At 40.7% G+C, this 18521-nt stretch overlaps 1 protein-coding gene across 22 annotated transcripts in view; it reads left to right on the forward strand.

Moving 5' to 3' along the window:
• Nucleotides 1-18521, forward strand: part of FBXW11 (F-box and WD repeat domain containing 11) — a 124708-nt gene that overhangs the window by 94333 nt on the left and 11854 nt on the right. For 14 of the 22 annotated variants that reach the window (XM_003362897.5, XM_014730524.3, XM_001499667.6 and 11 more), the window contains 4 exons: nt 7019-7156; nt 12031-12149; nt 13825-14074; nt 16688-16806. In XM_003362897.5, coding sequence (XP_003362945.1) covers nt 7019-7156; nt 12031-12149; nt 13825-14074; nt 16688-16806 — 626 coding nt within the window. The remainder of the gene's footprint in view (nt 1-7018; nt 7157-12030; nt 12150-13824; nt 14075-16687; nt 16807-18521) is intronic. The other 8 variants (XM_070233914.1, XM_023617244.2, XM_070233902.1 and 5 more) reach the window with 1 other exon arrangement.

The raw sequence follows: 18521 nt of genomic DNA on the forward strand, positions 1-18521 counted from the left end.
GCTTGGCAGGTCTTGCTTACTTCGCTGTTTCCTCCTTGGCAGGAAAGTTGAGCTTTCGCCAGGCAGTGCTATGTCACCCATAAACTTATACTCAGTTTCCCAAACGTGAAGTAATCCTCTCCCCCAGGTGATAGACATAAAAGTTATTGTGCCAAAATTCATTAATGGAGAAACATGTGCTTTTCTGGGAGCCCCTCCCCCCACCTTAAGGCAGATGTGAACTAATGGAATCTCTTGGTTAATGGTAAATCTGAATGCGACTGGAATATCATTATTGAAAACACAAACCCTTGTCTTGAATATTCTGCTCCCTAAAATGAGCTATAAAGTAACATTTTATGGAGGGTTAAATAATTGAAAACTTCTGCCAGACAAATCATAAAGTTTAGGAATTAATTGATCCGTTGGCAGTTCAAAAACTTGGAATAAATTGCTTCTGCAGTGTTAGTAGCTGAGGCCTAGTGCTGACGTGAGCCTCAGTTTGGCGTGTGTGTTTCGAGGGAGAGGGGCTGTCTCTTACCCCTAGAGTACTGTATTAAGACATTGCTTGTGCATGTATCTTAGGAACTATAGTACTTCCTGCTTTTTCCCCCAACTATTTATTACAAATTATCTCCGAATATCCTTGTATAATTTTAGCTGGTTTTTATTATGAAAAGGACAATGTTTAATGTCAATCATTAATAAACAGGAACTCTGGAAGAACTTTGATCAGGTTGAATATTGGTGGCATAGATTATTTTATTGAATCTCCATGAGTGCTATTATAATTGACAATATATCTCAGTATTCTGTGGCATGACAGTATGTGACACCACCTACCATAACCATTTCCTCAGGCTGAAATAATATATTAAAGTTAATACAGGAGGCAGATGTGAGGAAAATGGAGCTATGGGAGAAAACCCTATTTGACATAAAACCTCTGCATCGTGGTGGTCTACCCAGTGGTTCCTAAAGTGTGGTTTGGGAAAACCCACTGGTTGGCCACAAGAGTCTCCTCCAGATTTTTGTGGGCTAGATCTCTTAGTGTAAGGGATGATGTTTTATGCTTTGGTATATTCACTAATAGTAAGAATAAAAAATAATGTACTGTGTATAGAGCATTTACTTGTGCTGGATACTTTGTTAAGCATTTTATCATACGTTTTCTCATTTAATACTCTGAACAATACCTGAAAGGTAGGCCATGTCCTCATTTTAAAGTTGCCGAAACTGAGGCTTAGTAAGGTTAAGCGCTTTCCCAAGATTAGATGGCTAGTGTCTAATAGCCTCTGATCAACCTTATATTCTTCTGAACTTAATACAACTTTTTTGTGCTATAGGTCACTGGTGTCTCATCAAAATAGAGTTCTTTATCTCTGTTTGGGAGAATGTTTTATTCAGTCCAGGGTGGGAAAAAAATGTAGCGAGTTGTGCCAGTGATCCACAGATAACACAAATAAGAGACTTATGGGCTTGGCTCTTGTGCATATGGCTGGTTATGAAGCCCTCCTAAGCAGAATATAGTAGTGAAAAGCACCCTATTTTGAGCCCTTGCAGTGTGTCATGAACTGTGTTTTGTGACTTACATAGATTATTGCATTTAATCCTTACAACAAGTTACATGTTATTCCCATCTGTAATGAGGGGAACCTGAGACTAAGAAAGTTTTAGACCTGCTGCATCGTTACATAGGAGAGGTGGGATTTTAACTGAGGTCTGTCTAACTCTGGGCTTAGTGGTGGTGTTTGTCATTTTCAAAGTGGAAAATTGAAGAAGTGAGGGAGAAAGAGGTATGTTGTTATATGCCTACATACTTTTCAAGGTGATCTTCTCATCTTTCTCCAATTGTGTGAGTACTCAGTGTCCTTGACTGTTAGTTGAAAAAAGGGTATGAGAAAAGGGTGTGAGTTAAGATAAGATTAGTTGGCCTTGCTTTAGTCCAGTTACGGGAAAGGCAGTGCTTTAAAGGTTTAAACACATTGTCAAAAGATAAATTACACCCTGAACGTCAAGTGGATGTGTGTGTCCCCCTCCCCAGTTGCCCATACACAGCTGCAGAGTCTCCGTTTTTTCCCCATATACTTTGCAAGGTTGCCAGTTCACAGCACCTTTTTTTCTTCCTCTCATTCTTGCTTGATGGCTTTAGTTCATGTGCTAGCTCCTGTCATCTATCCATTCCCAGATTTGGCTCTGATGAGCTGATGACCTTGCCTTTGCACATTGACCCACCAGAAACTGGCCAGTTTTTAAGAAAAAAGTAGAGAACCTGGCTTTGTGTGGCCAACCCCCATTATTCAGGAAATGAGGATGTGAGAAATGAAGTCTGGGGAGAATAAATAAGAAGTCTTAGCTTTCTGCAAAGGTTCTTCTCTCATGGGTGTTCTTGCCACACAGAGAGAGGGTTTAGAGTGCCTCTGAACTGAGAAGGAATTCCTGGAAAACCTGAGGCACATTCCTAAAAACAAGAGCCATATTTCCTTTCCTATATAGAATCTTAATTGTTATTATGATGATGATCATTATTATTGTTAATGGTGAGCTAGCTTACTATTAGATACTTTGCCACAGTGATTAAATTTAATCCTCAGATTGTCGAAGCTAAGATTCTAAGTGGAAAGCCCATGTTCTTTTCACTCTGGAATGCCTGCACGTGTCCCTCAATAGAGAGATGGGAGTTGTTCTAATAGACTCCATCAGTCAGAGTTCTCACGTCCTGAACTTGGACTTTTCTCTTTCGCCGTCTCAGAATAGTGGCAACTCTTCCCTGTTAATACGCCTTGTCCCTCTTTTTGTCCACTGGATTAAAGCCTTTGAAGCACGCTCCTTGGGACAGACGCTGGTAAAATGATGGGGTGTCGCATCACACCTTCTAATAAACCACATTCCATTCAGGGAAAGTGGGGAGCTTTTTTGTGGTTTGCAAACTTGATATTAACATTGTCCTGACTAGAAAATGCTGAAACTTGCCCACCCACCCAGTTGTGTTTAGGCTTCTAAAAATAATGTTATTCCTCCATACTCAGACATCTGTTTTCACTCTATTGCCAATTTAAATGCCGCTGTATACTCTGTGTATCATGGCTACTTTCCCAGTATTTTGAAAATTTGCACAGGGTAAGGGGATTTTACACGTTCTCAAAAACATGAAATATTCCCCTACAGTAGCCACCCCACGTGATGTCTAAGTGAATTGGCAGGTATCTGCATAATTAGAGGCGTGCACCTGCGTATGCACTATGTTCCTGCTCTGCAGTCAAGATAATAGTCGAATTGCATTTGAAGGCTGAGCCCCTTCCTGGGAATGCTTAGGGAGGGCTCAGGGCTATCAGCATTAAAAATCAACCTAGACTGAGCCAGCCATTTCTGGCAGTTTGGTGAGAAAATTTTTTTGGTCACAGCCTCCTCCTTTTGGTTAGTATTCTCCACAAATAAGAGAGCGTCACTGCTGCCATTTGTAGGCACTGTGGGAAGCACTTTACGTATGTAATCTCATTTGATCCTTGCAACAGTTTTGAGGAAGTAGAAATTATTTTTCCCGTTTTTACAGAGGAGGAAAGTGCAGCTCAGACAGGCCAGGTCATTCGCCAGAGCTGCTAACTGACCTAGGTACTTTCTGCCACAGTGGGCTGCCTTCCACTTTTAAAGGTCTAGCTTTTCTAAAAAAGACCTGACTTACAAGCATTCTAGTACGAGTTGAGGTTATCGCATATGGTGGAAGGTAGTATTTTAGGCAGGCACAGTCAGCAGGAAGTGCTCCTTTCTTTTGTGGGTGGCCTAGGGAATTGAGAAGAGTGAAGTCTTAGGAATTACACGTGGTTGGTGTGCAGCAAAGCCATCAACTCCCTGATTTGGTTTAGTGTCACTTTCCTGGCATTTTGAAACAAACTACTCTTGTTTTGGGATTCAGGAACCTAATAATTTTTAAAACAGCCCTAAGTGGGAACTTCCTAAAATGATCCATCAAGAATTATTTGGCAAACTTTTAAAGTTTAGAAATGTATTTTAGAAAATTATGCTCTTTCTAAGGGTTGAGAAACTAAGTCATTTCCTAATTTCCATTTGGCTTAGAATGAAAGCCTGTTATCTAGCAGAGCTTTTGAGAGGTCCTGGCCAAGGCTTGTGTTTGAGGGTCAGAGATAGAAGGTATGGCTCAGCTTGTCATGTTGGATGATGTTCTCTGTCCAGACATCTCAGGGGGTGGATGTATCACAGGCTGTGTTTTCTTACTCCAGTGTCTCTTTGGTCCTCTGCTGTGTCTTCAGCGCTTTAGGTACAGTAAAAGATTATAACTAAGTCACCCTGTTCTAGAAAACATTTTATGGTAGTGGGAGAGCATGTAGGAAATTCTTTTTTGGTATAGGGATTTCCTTACCCCCTCTTTCTTTTGCTGAGGAAGATTCACCCTGAGCTAACATCTGTTGCCAATCTTCCTCTACTTCATATGTGGGTCGCTGCCACAGCTTGGCTGACAATTGGTATAGGTCCACGCCCGGGATCCAAACCCGTGGACCTGGGCCACTGAAGCAGAGCACACTGAACTTAAACACTATGCCACGGGGCCAGCCCTGCACCCCCTTTTTAAATTAAAAAAGATTTTTTTCAAACTCCCATATGATAGTAAATGTGCTTTTCCTATTCATTGAAATATACGGAGTAACAAAGCTGCTTGCTGATTCAATAATGTTTTAAAGAACTTTGTATGTTGTAAAACTAAGAACAGCTGTATGAATTTTAAAATTAACACCTGATTTCTGTGTAAGACATGTTATGTATCCATCATGTGGTACTTAGGGTTTATGTGGAGTCATACATTCAGCAGCAACCCTCTGGGCCCCCGAAGGGTGTGGCCTGAACATCCGGAACCCCTGCCAGGAGTCACTGGCCACGAATAAGGCTTGTTACCAGCACATCTGCCTCCTAAGTCAGTGCTTTCCTGGGGTGTGTAACATGCTGAGGTAGGCTCAGTCACCTATCTATCTAAAATACACTATCTAAAAATATGTTATTTCTCTAAATTATTCCAAGCATTGAGTTCGGTTTAAGAATTCTTTATATTCTGGAACCCTTTAAAAAGAACTTGGTTATAAGACAGATCTTTGTCTACCTTGATGGCGTAGCAGTGGCAGGGTGAATTTTTTGTTTTGTTTTGTTTTGAAATATGGTTATGCCTGGCATTTTGCAAACTCAGTAGAGATGATGCTGTGGCTAAGAAACTGACTTGGGAGCAGACAGGCAGATGAGCATTCCCTCACTCTTGGCATGTGCGTGGTGCCTCTGCATCCCCTGGATGTTAGAAATATGCTATCCTGCCCTCTCTCAGGGCTGTGAATGGGAGCTCTTTGAGGGCAGACATCGTATTTCCAGGCTCCTGTGCTAAGTACTGAGGCCACAAATGATGAAACATTTTCTGTTTTAAGTGTATGTGTGTCATTGTCTCCAGCCTTCCACTCTTCTTCTGTAAAGTGAGGATAGTGATTTCAGCTGCAGAGTTGTGATGATTAAATTAGCAATCAAATGTGTAAAGCACATAGCGTAGTGTTATGACAGCATAGTACCTGGCACATAACATTCAGTAAATTTTAACGTTTTAGAGCGTACAGAAGCACACTGTCTTCAACATAAGAGAAAATACGGTTTGTTAGATGTCAGCAGAGCCAGTAATTAAGTGCTTATCATGAATAAAAATGAGATTATCTCCTTTCTTCAGTAAAGCAACTAATTAAACTTTTAGCTGCTCAGATAATTAGCTGCTAAGAGATAATCTTTTGAACTATATCCTGAACTCAGGTGTAACCAATTATTGTAGTCCCTAAATAGTCCCCTAATTTCTAGGATCAGGAGTTTACGCTTTGGTTGTTCTTCATGGAAACATTGTATCTTTTGATCCTGAAAATCCCTCATACCTACTGGCAGACGGTAGGTCTTCTAGTCCTCTGGGCATGACTTGCTTCCTCAAACTTTGCCTGCAGGTCTCAGGCCGTAGGGCTGTTTCTCTCCCTTAAGGCTTGCAGCACCTACAGTGTTTGATCCTTCATTTGGCACTTATACTTTATCTGGAATTGGTACTGAGCTTTTTGTGTTCTGCGTTCACTGCCTCGGTAGCTAGGGCTGTACTTCTTCATAGACGCTGCATATTTTGGTGGACAAAGAATGGGCTCAGAGTCAGGAAGAAGTGAGTGGAATTTCCAGCTTATCTGATTGCTAGTCTTACGGCCTCAGGCAAATTAAACTCTTTCCTTGTTTGTGAAAGGGAAATAATAAAGCTCCCTTCCCAGGTTACTGCGTGGATCATTTAATCAAACAGACATGTTTAGAGTATGTCCATGTCCAGACACCATGTGCCTAGGTACTGGAGTGGGCCTCCTTTGAAAGCAGTATGCTTCCTCTTGATCTTTAATCCCCAGGGCCTGGCCCAGTCAGTACCTAGAACATCCTATAGCATCTCAGTAAATGTTGCATGAACGATGAAATGAGGAGACTCCCAGGCTGAAATATGCCACTCTTCTTCTAAGGGAGCTTTAGTCTGGTGGAAGGTTAAAAACGGATAACAAATAAAATTTTTTCTATAGTAGTTGGCATGTAGTAGTTGTTCAGTTTCTCTTCTCAGTGATCAAGACAATGCTTTGGATGGATACACAGATTGTCAGTATATGCTTAATGTTGGTGGTGGTCTTCTGCCAAATATTTTAATTGGCATTAGAGAGTGACCAAATGAGTTACTATTTATTTGTATGTTTTGGGTGCAAATGGCATTCTTTAAACATATTGAATTCTGTCTAGGCCATTTTTTCAAACCCAACCCAAACTCATTGGAAATCCTATGATAGTTGCCAGACAGGCAGGGAATGTTTGAGAAAAAACATTGTTGGGCTAATGTCTTACTTGGAAAAGAGCATGATTCCTATCCACAGACAGTTATGCAAACCAAGATGGGGTATCAGTGGTATGCTGTTTCTGAAGCAGGGCCAAAGTCTGAAGCCTCATAGAATAGTTGATTCACAAAAACTCATCTGTTGCCTCCTTTTCCCCCTAGACTATAGAATCCAACTGGCGGTGTGGACGACACAACTTGCAGAGGATTCAGTGCCGCTCTGAAAATAGTAAAGGTGTCTACTGTTTACAGTATGATGATGAAAAAATTATCAGTGGCCTACGAGATAATTCTATTAAGGTGAATGACTGCATTTTGTATGTATTATTTTTAGAATTGTGGTTATGTGTTCGTCACTAGATGTGACAGTCTCTCCATTTACTCCAGATTGGTTTTTCTGTGTTCCGCTCCATCTTGGCAGCTCTCGCTGTGGTTCTAAAGAGCCAGAGTCGGAGCGTTCCCGTGACTGCACTGGAGCCCTGGACCATCTCACGTCTCATCCTTCTTAAGCACATTCACGTTCCATGTTCTGTGTTTAGGTGCACATAGAAAACTTCTCTTTATCACAGGTCTCTTGATTACTTTGCTAGTTGTTAAAAGTGTTGCTAACTTGCTTTTAAATGAAAATCATTACCTTTTATGGTTTCTGAGAAAGGCTCAGATGATAACACAAAAGAATGATAGAGCAATTTATATTGTTTTCATTCTCTTTTTAATAGTAGGTTAACTGGATTATTTCTCTGTGTTTAATGTTTGATGGCTGATCTGACAGGTTTTGTTTTACATTGTTTCTACTTATTTTCTCATATCTTAGAAAAGAGTGCAGGATTTTTTAAACTCTTTTTAAAGTTATAATTTACATACGGGAAAATTAACTCTTCTTGGTGTAAAGTTCTGTGAGTTTTGACAAGCACAAAGAATTGTGTAACCGTGACAGCAGTCGAGATACAGAACGGCTCCGTCATCCCCGCAAATTCCCTTGTCCTGTCCCTTTGTGTTCGGTTCTTCCCATCCGTCCCCCTTGGCCCTGGCAGCATTGATCTTTTTGTTCCTGTCCCTATAATTGTGCCTTTTTGAGAATGTCGCCTTTTGAGTCTGACTTTTTCTACTTAGTGTAGTGCATTTGAGATTCATCTACGCTGCTGCATTTAGCAATAATTCATTCCTTTTTACTGCTGAGTGACATTCCATTTTATGGGTGCACCACAGTGAGCTTATCCGCTTACCTACTGAAGGACATTTGTGTTTCCAGTTTTTCACAATTATGAATAAAGCCACTATAAACATATGCATGCAAATTTTTATGAGAACGTGAATTTTCAGTTCATTTGAGTAAAAACCTGGGAGTAAGATTGCTAACCCATATGGTAAATGTATGTTTCACTTGCTAAGAAACTGCCAAGCTGTTTTTCAAGGTGGCTATACTATTTTAAATTCCCATCAACAATGTACGAGAGTTCCTTTTGTTTATCCTTGTCAGCCTTTGATATTCTCAGTTTTTTTGACATTAGCCATTCTAATAGGCGTGTAGACATACCTCATTTTGGTTTAAATTTACATTTCCCTAATGACTGATGATAATGAGCATTCTTTTGCATGCTTATTTGCCATCTGTATATTCATTGGTAAAGTTTCTATTCAGATCTTTTGTTCTTTTTTTTGAGGAAGATTAGCCCTGAGCTAACATCTGCTGGCAATCCTCCTCTTTTTGCTGAGGAAGACTGGCCCTGAGCTAGCATCCGTGCCCATCTTCCTCTACTTTCTATGTGGGACGCCTACCACAGCATGGCTCGATGAGCTGTGCCATGTCCGCACTTGGCATCCCAACCTGCGAACCCCCGGCCGCTGAAGTGGAACGTGCACACTTAACCACTGTGCCACCGGGCCAGCCCCTGCTCATTTTTTTAATAGGTTCTTTGTTTTTATATTCGTGAGTTTGAGAGTTCTTTATATATTCTGCACACAAGCCCTTTGTTAGATATATTTTGCAAGTATTTCTTCCAATCTGTGACTTGTCTTTTCATTTTGTCCATGATATCTTTCATAGAGCAGAAGATTTTAATTTTGACGAAGTCTTGTTGACCAATTTTTTTTTTCATGGATAATGCTTTCAGTGTCATAGCTAAGAAGTCTTTCACTGAGCTTTTTGAACCTGTACATTTACGCCTTTCATTCACCAAATTACAGAAGTTTTTGGCCATTACTTTTTTGAATATTTTTTCTGCACCAATTTCTTTCTCCTCTCCTTCTGAGATTCTAATTATATAAATATTAGACACTTTGTTACTGTCCCTCATTTTTTCCCATCTTTTTTCCTCTCTTTTCTGGGTAATTTCTATTAGTCTATCTTCAAGTTGACTAAAATTTTCATTTCTAGTCTGCTATTGCCTACCCTGCCCTGAGTGACTTTTTAATTTCAGATATTGTATTTGATAGTTTCTATTTCTCTGCTGAAAATGTCTCTCTTTTCATTCATATCAAGTGTGTTTATCTTTACCTCATGGAATGTAGTTGCAATAGCTGCTCTGAAGTCTTTGACTGTGACAACATCTGGGGAACCTCCAGCTTGTTATGTATTGATTATGTGTTCCCTTGAGAATTGGTCACTTTTCTTGGTTTTTGTATGTCATGTAATTTTGGATTGTATCTTGGATATTATGGATGTTATGTAAAGACTATGGATCCTGGAGAATATATGTGTGGGTGAGTATGTTTTTACACTGGTAGTCAACTTAATTAGGTTTACAACACAAGTTCTGGCTCTGGTCTCTTTTCGGCTTTTCAAAGCCCTTCCCATGCTACTTTGAGTCTGTCTGGGTTCACACTACTCAGAGGTTAGTCTGAGACTTCAGCAGCAGTGTAGATGTCAGTTCCCTTTGTACAGCCTTTGCTGTGCTGGTTCAGTCTGTCCTGTGCATGCGCAGCTCAAGAGCAAGTCGAAGTCATGTGTTGTGTGGGTTTTCAGATAGGATTTAGGGGATCCTTTGTCTCCAGCTCTTTCCTCTTGGATTTCCCAAAGTCTCTTCAGCCCACAGGAATCCTTTTCTCCTTTTCCTCTGGCCAGAAAAATGGGGTTTCTCCTGGAATTTTAGTTATCTGTGCCACTGCTCTGCAATGCGTCTCCATGACTGGGGCCTGTCTTTGAATCAAAGCCGTGGGAGAAAAGAGAAAAAAATGGGGTCCTCCACAAATTCTTTGGCGCCCAGCAATCCCTTTTTCTAGCCCTTCTGTCCAGAAAGAATGGTTTCTCTCAGAATGTTAACTGCCAGTGCTGCTGGTTCACTGTGCAGCTCCCTGATCTGGACCCCCAGCCTTTGGGCCAGAGCCACAGTAGAAGAAATGAGAAAACAACAAACAAAAGGAATGGTAAACTCACCCGTGAGGATTTCTACTTCAAATTTGTACTCCTTGCCACAATCCACTTGCTCTTTTCCGCTGCCCCTCCCGGCACCCTTTTCAGAGTTCTCAGCTAGTCACGTTTGTATTTTGTGTAGAGTTTTTAGTTATAATCAACTGGGAAGATAGGTTGTAGTGGGTTTTCTCCATCTTGCTCTGTTTTCTATGTTGTTTTACTTTGGGTGAGTTAAAGGAGTTTTCTGCTTGTTTGTTTTTCATTTAAAAAATATATAAAAATAGTAGAATTTCAGTAATTCAGATAACTAGGGCAAAAAGCACTCTGAATTATAGCATATAAAGAAACTGTCTTGTTGGTTTCCTATATGTTTGGCATTGTTTCCCAAAAGGTATTCTGTGGATGTGAATCTAAAGGATGTTAATTTGAAAAACAATTCTCGTCAAAGAAGTTTAGAGAACACTGCATGTGGTATCTCCTTCTTAGAAATTCACAGGATACAGTAGCATATAAAGGCTCTGAAAAGTCTTACAGTAGAGATACCCTATTTCCCAACTTCCAAAACATATTGGACCACAGAACTCTATTTTTATGTAATACTTATTGATAGCTATAACCTGTGGCCACAAACATACTCTAGAAAGAGGAACATATGTTATTATTTAATTTTGGCAGCTCTTCTTTAAGGAATAGATAAGGATGGTTTATAAGGACCTTGTCAAAGCATAGGCTGGCCAATGGGCTTGCGTTTCATTTATAGTGCATGTGTTTCTAAAGAATTCTTCTAACAGAGACACAGCCATGTTTAAATTAGGCTTACAGTAATTTGGTCTGTAAGATAGAACAGTGGGACAGAAATGCACTTTAGAGAGGAGTCGTCTAGACCGGTAGTTGGAACCTTTTGTATTTCATTCTGCACCAGTCCTTGGTCACTAACCATTCTGAAAATAACCATGCTTCTACTAGGTCAGGAGTTAGAAGCAGGCCTTGCTATTTTATAGAAAGACACTTCAATGTCTCCAGCACTTGTAATATTTTGGCCATTTGCAGTAAACTTTAGGGACGCTGCAAATTATGATAGTATTAGTGTACAAGGGAAGAATCCACAGGTCCACAGAATCTGTATTTAACAATCCAATTTACAAAAATCAATTCCCCCACTATATGTGAACACGATTGAGAACTTGGGAAACACTGGAAAGACCAAAAGAGGGGAGAAAAAGAACACTCAAGTACAAAACCAACTATTATTAACATTTTACTTCCTTTTAATCTGTTTTTTCTTTTTTTAAATATATGTAGTAGTTATGTCACTATATAGACGACTTTTATTCTGATTTTTTAAAAACCTAGCTCTGTAATAAAGCATTATATTTTTCCATTAAAAACTCTTCTTAGTTTATTTTCAGGTTTTTCTGAAATGTTGAACATTTTTTATTTTTAAATTTTTGTAAACTAATCTAATGGGTTTAAGGAGTGTGCATTTCTAAAGGCTCTTGATAGATGTTGTCACATTGTTTTCCGGAGGGTGAGCCAACTCCTTCCACAGAGGTTATTGAAAATTCCCTTGGTAAGGCTGTTACGTATGATGAGTACAGTAGTTAGGGGGACAGAATCAACAGCATAGTGCATCCACTCCGGAAGTTACTCACTGTTGCCTTTGCCCTTCTTGTCATTTCCCACCTGTTTGATGTTTAACTTCTCTTATTTACAGTAACATACATTTGTTTTATTTTATGATTCAGAAAATAAGATGAGACAAAAACATTTGTCAAAATGTGATATACTAAATCGCTATTTGTGGTGGATCTTGTCTCAATAGATTTGGGATAAAACTAGCTTGGAATGTTTGAAAGTGTTAACAGGACACACTGGCTCTGTGCTTTGTCTCCAGTACGATGAACGTGTCATTGTGACCGGCTCTTCAGACTCCACAGTGAGGTAAGTGATTGGGCCTGAACTGTTTACCTTCCATGAGCAGACTGAGATCACACCATCTTCTGCAGTAAGCACACACATACTTGGTGTAGTTGTATACTCTATTTCAGAACCACTTTTGGTGTAGGTGCATTTGAGCAAAGTTGGCAGGAAAGGTAACTTTTGTTAAGTAGGTCCTATTCCCATTGCCTTATGTTATAGAGATGGCAACATGCTTTCCCATAAAAGCACTTTGCCTGGTATTAGGCTAGCTTTCTCCTCCTGGGAAACTGTGCTCCAGAGCAGAGAGGAAGAAGGCTGGCGCACTAGGAGTATGCTGGGCAGTAACCACGAATACTGAGAGACTCAGAAGCAGTTGTTTGCAGAACCTTTTGAAGGACACAGAGAGTGTGCTCATTGCTTTGTATAATGTTAGCCGATTGAATTCTCACATCAACCTTTCTAAGTAGGTAGATACTATCTTTTTCATAGGTGTATTAGGAAACCGAGATCAGAAAGGTTAAGTAATTTGCTCAGTCACATAGTACTTAGTTTTGAACCTTGAGTTTATGTCTGTCAAGACTGTCTTCATATTATGTAGCTTTCTAGTAATGGAGATGCCAGTTTTTAGATGCCACCCCAGAGGGAGAGTGACGAAGTTGGAAATGGCACTGTTCCCTAGTAGAAGGGAAGCAGTGTTGGAAGTTGAGAGAGTAGAAAGGAAACATCATTGGGATCCACTCCTAAGCCACTGAGACAAGGACATTTTCGCACGCCAGATGGCTTTGGATTTCAGTGTGGTGATGAATTCATCAGAGCCTGGAGATCATATGGTAAAGCCTCAGCTGGACTGCTGGTGGCTTGGAAAAGGCATGTCGTGTGGAGGGGAAGGAAATCCCTCTTCTAGGCTGAGTCAGAGACTTGAAGAGGATTGTTTTATAGGCACACCTAAGAGACTGGAATAGTCAGCAGCGTGCCTAGTATCCCGTCCCTGACTCAGTGCTTCCAGGCCGCTGCTTCTGCCACAGGTCATGTCTAGCCTTAGAAGCCGGAGTCTGTCCTCCTCTGCTCTGCATGAACTTGTTCTCTTAGGAGACTGGGGTTACAGAAGAGCTGTGACGTGAAAGGGCTGCCCCTGAGAACGCCCTGTCTCAAAGGGGAAGCAGTTAGGAGACACTGGCTTTATCCGTAAAGCAGTTGGGTAAATAGATGAATATGGGGATTGATGACACATCGTGACTGGCAGTCTCCAGTTTGCAGTGGAGAAACAATAGACTCAGAGACCTGTCAAAGGTCAAAAAGAAGGTTAAGCTTGGAACTGTCCTCAGGTCCCCAGACACCGAGCCTTCTTCCCTCTGTCATCTAATCACTGCAAAGCCCATTTACATGAAGAATTATTTTTTGCCATCAATACAAACCCGCAAACACCATCCTTAAATACCTGACTGTTAAATAAACCTAAACTTGGTTAGAGCCAGAATTGGCCTTCTTTTTTGTAACCATCTCAACTCTACCCAGCAAATAGAGAAATTGTTTGTAGGGTCTCCTTCTAAGCAAGTACTTCGGTGCTGATCGCCAGATCCATGTGAAGTCCACACCTCCCTGGCCTACTGCCAAGAATAAGCCCAGAGCACAGACACCAGCGTCTTTTCCTGTTTGTCTCAATAATTAAGCATTGTGCTTCTCTGTTCTCATCTAGAGTGTGGGATGTGAACACAGGTGAAGTTCTGAACACATTGATCCACCACAATGAGGCTGTACTGCACTTACGCTTCAGCAATGGACTGATGGTGACCTGTTCGAAGGACCGCTCCATTGCTGTGTGGGACATGGCTTCAGCCACTGATATCACTTTACGCCGTGTCCTGGTCGGCCATCGTGCTGCTGTCAACGTAGTAGATTTTGATGATAAGTACATCGTGTCTGCCTCTGGTGACAGAACCATCAAAGTAAGTGTGTCTGCAGCCGTAACACTGCTTGCTGCTGTCCCTCTTAGAACAGAAAGAGAGCAGAGGTGGCTTATACCAACCTGATACCTGGCAAGATCTTTCTTCTCCTCTATTGTGCTTATGAGCCCTTGAGGCAGTCTTCCTCTACATGCTTCTAGAGTCACAGGCAAGGTAGGAGGAAAGGGTCATGCGTCCAGGATAGAGAGCAGTCTTTTATTTCATGAAATGACATTGTTGATAACATTTTTAAGGCAGAGAGAACTAACCTATTGAATGTGACCGGTGTGCCAGGAGCTTGTACATTACCTCTCACTTCACCCTCCCAGCACCTGCTGAGGTGGGCATTGCCTGCCTTTTACAGATGTGGCTCAGAGGGTGAAGAAGTGTGCTGGAGACCACACAGCTAGTTAGTGGCAGAGCTGAGATTTGATTTATTCACCTAATTTTGAGAACCTGCCATGCCGTAGACCCTGGGTTGGGTGTTGGAGATGGATGATGAACCAGACTTGTCCCTGCCTTCAAGAAGCTCAACCTGTGGAGGGAGGCAGACATGTGACAAGCACTTGTAGTCGAGGGTGATCCATAGGGTATAGGAAATGCAGTTCTGATTCCAGTATCCGTGTTAACTTTTTAAAATTTCAGGTTTCTTAAAATTTTATAACAGCTTTGTTGAGTTATAACTCACATACCATAACTTCACCATTTTAAAGCACACAGTTCAGTGGCCTTTAGTATATTCACAATGTTGTATAACCATCACTAGTTCTAGAACATTTTCAGCACCCACCAAAAAAAGCTCATACCCATTAGTAGTCAACTCTGCTCTCTCTCCCTGGTCCCTGGCAATCACTAATCTATTTTCTGTCTATGGATTTGCCAGTTCTAGACATTTCGTATAAATGGAATCATACAATAAATGGCCTTTTCGTGTCTGGCTTCTTTCATTTAGTGTGATGTTTTCAAGGTTCATTCATGTACATTGTAGTGAGTATCAGTACTTCATTCCTTCTAATGACAGAATAAAATGTCATTGCTTCGATGTACCACATTTTGTTTATCCATTGATCAGCGATGGACATTTGGGTTATTTGCACTTTTTATCTGTTATGAATAATGCTGCCATAAACATTTGTGTACAAATGTTTTTGCATGGATGGTTACACCATTTTACAATCTTACCAGCAATGTATGAGCCTTTGAACTTAGCTCAAAAAACCTTCTTTTTATGACCAGCACTAGATAGCATTCTAGTTTCTAGCCTCACAAAGAGCAGGTAACATCAAACTTTAGATCGGGTGATGTGGAAGCTGAGCAACTGGGATGTGTATGCAGTAAATCACTCACCACTCAGTCACACCAACTCGTATGAGACCAGTGCCTGGAAGTCAAGAGAGTTTAGGCCTTATTACAAAACTGCTGTTGCATAATATCAGCCTGGAGGACTTCTCCATGTCTTCGCCGACACTTATTGTTTGTGTTTTTTATTATAGCCATCCTAGTGGATGTACAGTGGTATCTCTGGTTTTGCTTCCCGTTTCCCTAATAAGCAGTGATGTCGAGCATCTTTTCATGTGCTTATTGACCATCTTTATATCTTCTTTGGAGAAAAATCTATTTAAATCTTTTGCTCATGTGAAAAATTGGATTGTCTATCTTTTAGGTGCAAAAGTTCTTTACATAAAGAACTGTAAGGGTTACAAGTCCCTTATTAGATAAATGATTTGCAGATATTTTCTTCCATCCTATGGGTTGTCTTTTTAATTTCTTGATGGTCTTTGAAACACAAACAATTTAAATTTTGATCAAGTCCAGTTTATCAGTTTTTTTCTTTTGTTGATTGTGCTTTTGGTGTCATAGCTAAGAAACCATTGCCTAATCCAAAGTCACAAAGAGTTACTCTTACGTTTTCTTCTGAGTGTTTTATAGTTTCAGCTCTTATATTTAGGTCTTTGATCCATTTTGAATTAAATTTTTGTATATAATGTGAGGTAGAGGTCAAACTTCATTCTTCACATGTGGTTATCTCGTTATCCTGTTCAACTACCAATGCAGCTGGTACCATAATTCAGGGCACTTAGTTGCTTTGCGTCTCCTTATGTGGCTTGTAATATATTAAGTGCGTCTCTGGACATCTAAGCCTTGCAGATGATTTCACAAAAGAGGGATTATTTATTCCACACACATAATATTAGGAGTGATGTGTCAAAACAAATGGAGCTGTTCAAGAAACTAGACTGGAAAAGAGGAGGATGCGAAAGGTGAAGCTTTTTCACGTCAGTTACACTGGGTTTGACATGTCAGTTGGCGTAAAAACATAAAATCTGGCCCAGACTCTCCTCTCTAGGCAAATGAATGTCTGAACCATCCAGGAGATGTTCCTCTGGGACCATCGCAAGGTTTGGAGACTTCACAGTTTCCCTCGATTTCATTCCGGTTGGATCACTCAGCAGCCAAGACATTTTTATGCTGTCCAGTCTGTCCCCCAGCCTCCCAATTGTATTTCATAATCAAGTATTTTGGTTGTTATTAGAGACTCTGATCTTTTTAGAAAGGTGTATTGTGGGAGGACTTTTCTCCATTGCTTCTTAAAAATCTTGTTAATTTGTTACACAGGTCTGGAGCACGAGTACCTGTGAATTTGTTCGTACTCTGAATGGGCACAAGCGAGGCATTGCCTGTCTCCAGTACAGGGATCGGCTGGTGGTTAGCGGCTCATCAGATAATACCATAAGGTGGGTGGAAGCTGGTGTGCTGGGGCAGAGCAGGCTGATTTTTGCCATAGTGTTGACTCATCTCCCAGTCCTAATGCTCAGAAGACTCAGAGTCTTTGAGGATGCTTCAGATCAGAAAACTTTGGGTAACTTATGTAATCTGTTTGGCTCTGCATATAAAGTGGGTAAACTACGTATGCCCTGGGTGTTCTCCCAAGATTCCCTCAGTACACAAGGTTATAACCTCAGCTCCACCCAAGATCGCTTAATACCGGAACACCTCAGAACGCAGGATGCTCCCGCCTGACTCTTCACTTCCCCTTCCCTGTGAGTCCTGCCTCCCTCCCCATCAGATGGGAGTGTACTTATTTCTCTCCCAGGACTGCATTACAAAACCATCCATTCCTGTTTGTTCATTGATTTTTGTCTCCGTTTTTCTTCTCAGCACTCAGTATTCTTGCTTTCTAATAAATATAACTATCCTTTAAACACTATATCTTATTAGGAACTTCCCTTAAATATCTATTTAATTATCCCAAGTCATTTCTCCACTATCCCAGTATACACTAGTAGCTTTTTATAACCGAATTGTCTAATATTTGGGCAAAATAAAGATTGGATTCAACATTATTTGCAAAAAGAAGGGAGGGAGGACAGAAGGGAAAAGCTATAACTACTATAAGTTTTCTTTACCATTTTAAGTTTTAAGATATCATAAAAGTCAGTCTTGTACTTGAATTTTAGTTGTCTTGTGTTCATTATGCTTTGTATGAATTAGTATTTCAGCAATAAACAGTCCTTAACTTTCTTATTGGAATCTGAGGTTTTACAAAATAATGGATGTTGCTTTTTATAGTTCATAGAAGGGAATCTCTTTGGAGTCATAGTGGCAGTGCTGAATGGCTGCTCATAGTAAATTAGAGAGGCCGTGGCCACAGCACTGGCGAGAGGCCTTCCTGAGGGTGGACGTATGATAGGAGCAGGTGGAGAGACTGAGGGAAGACCATTAGAGAACTGCTTTGCTTCCTTTATTTTGTACATGTTAGTTTGTGTGATTTCTTATTGCAAATAATGTAGAAAAATCAATGATAATGTAAAAAAAAAACCCTCTATTTCCAGAATCGTTATATAAATCATATACAGAAAAAAAAAGGCTAGATGTAGTCAGTGGGTTTATATTTCCAAGACAGTGCATATCTCTAATGAGAGTCTCCACTCTGACCTGGTACACTGGACAACCCTAGTATGCGGTATGTGTCTAGGAAAGGGTGGCCCAAAACTGGGCAGGAGACGGAGCCCACCATGCTGGTCCACCACAGCGGTCCTCGGTGGACCTCATGGACTCCAGGCTAGCAGTGCCTGGGCTGTCAGCCTAACCCCCTGGCTGTATGTGTAAATGTCCCCCGCCCTCAGATGTGTGAGCACGCGCTGCTTCTCCGTTACCGCCTGCCATCCTATCTCCCCCTCAAGACGTCCTTCCTAGACCACTTGGCTATATGGTTTCATCAACTCAGACATCAAGAGCATGCCTAGGAACTAAATATAATTGAAGTTTCCTGTTGGTTAATCTTGTTTAACAAATAGTAACACACCACGCGATTAAAAACCGTTTCAAACTGTTTCAAATGATACAAAAAGAAATACAATGAAAATTAAGGCTCCCTCCCAAGTTAGTGCTTAAAAAGACACAAACGGCATAAATGTGCATATCTATCTTTGTGTATAGTGTGGCCTGG

This window comes from Equus caballus, chromosome 14 (assembly GCF_041296265.1).
Source record: "Equus caballus isolate H_3958 breed thoroughbred chromosome 14, TB-T2T, whole genome shotgun sequence".
NCBI lineage: Eukaryota > Metazoa > Chordata > Mammalia > Perissodactyla > Equidae > Equus > Equus caballus.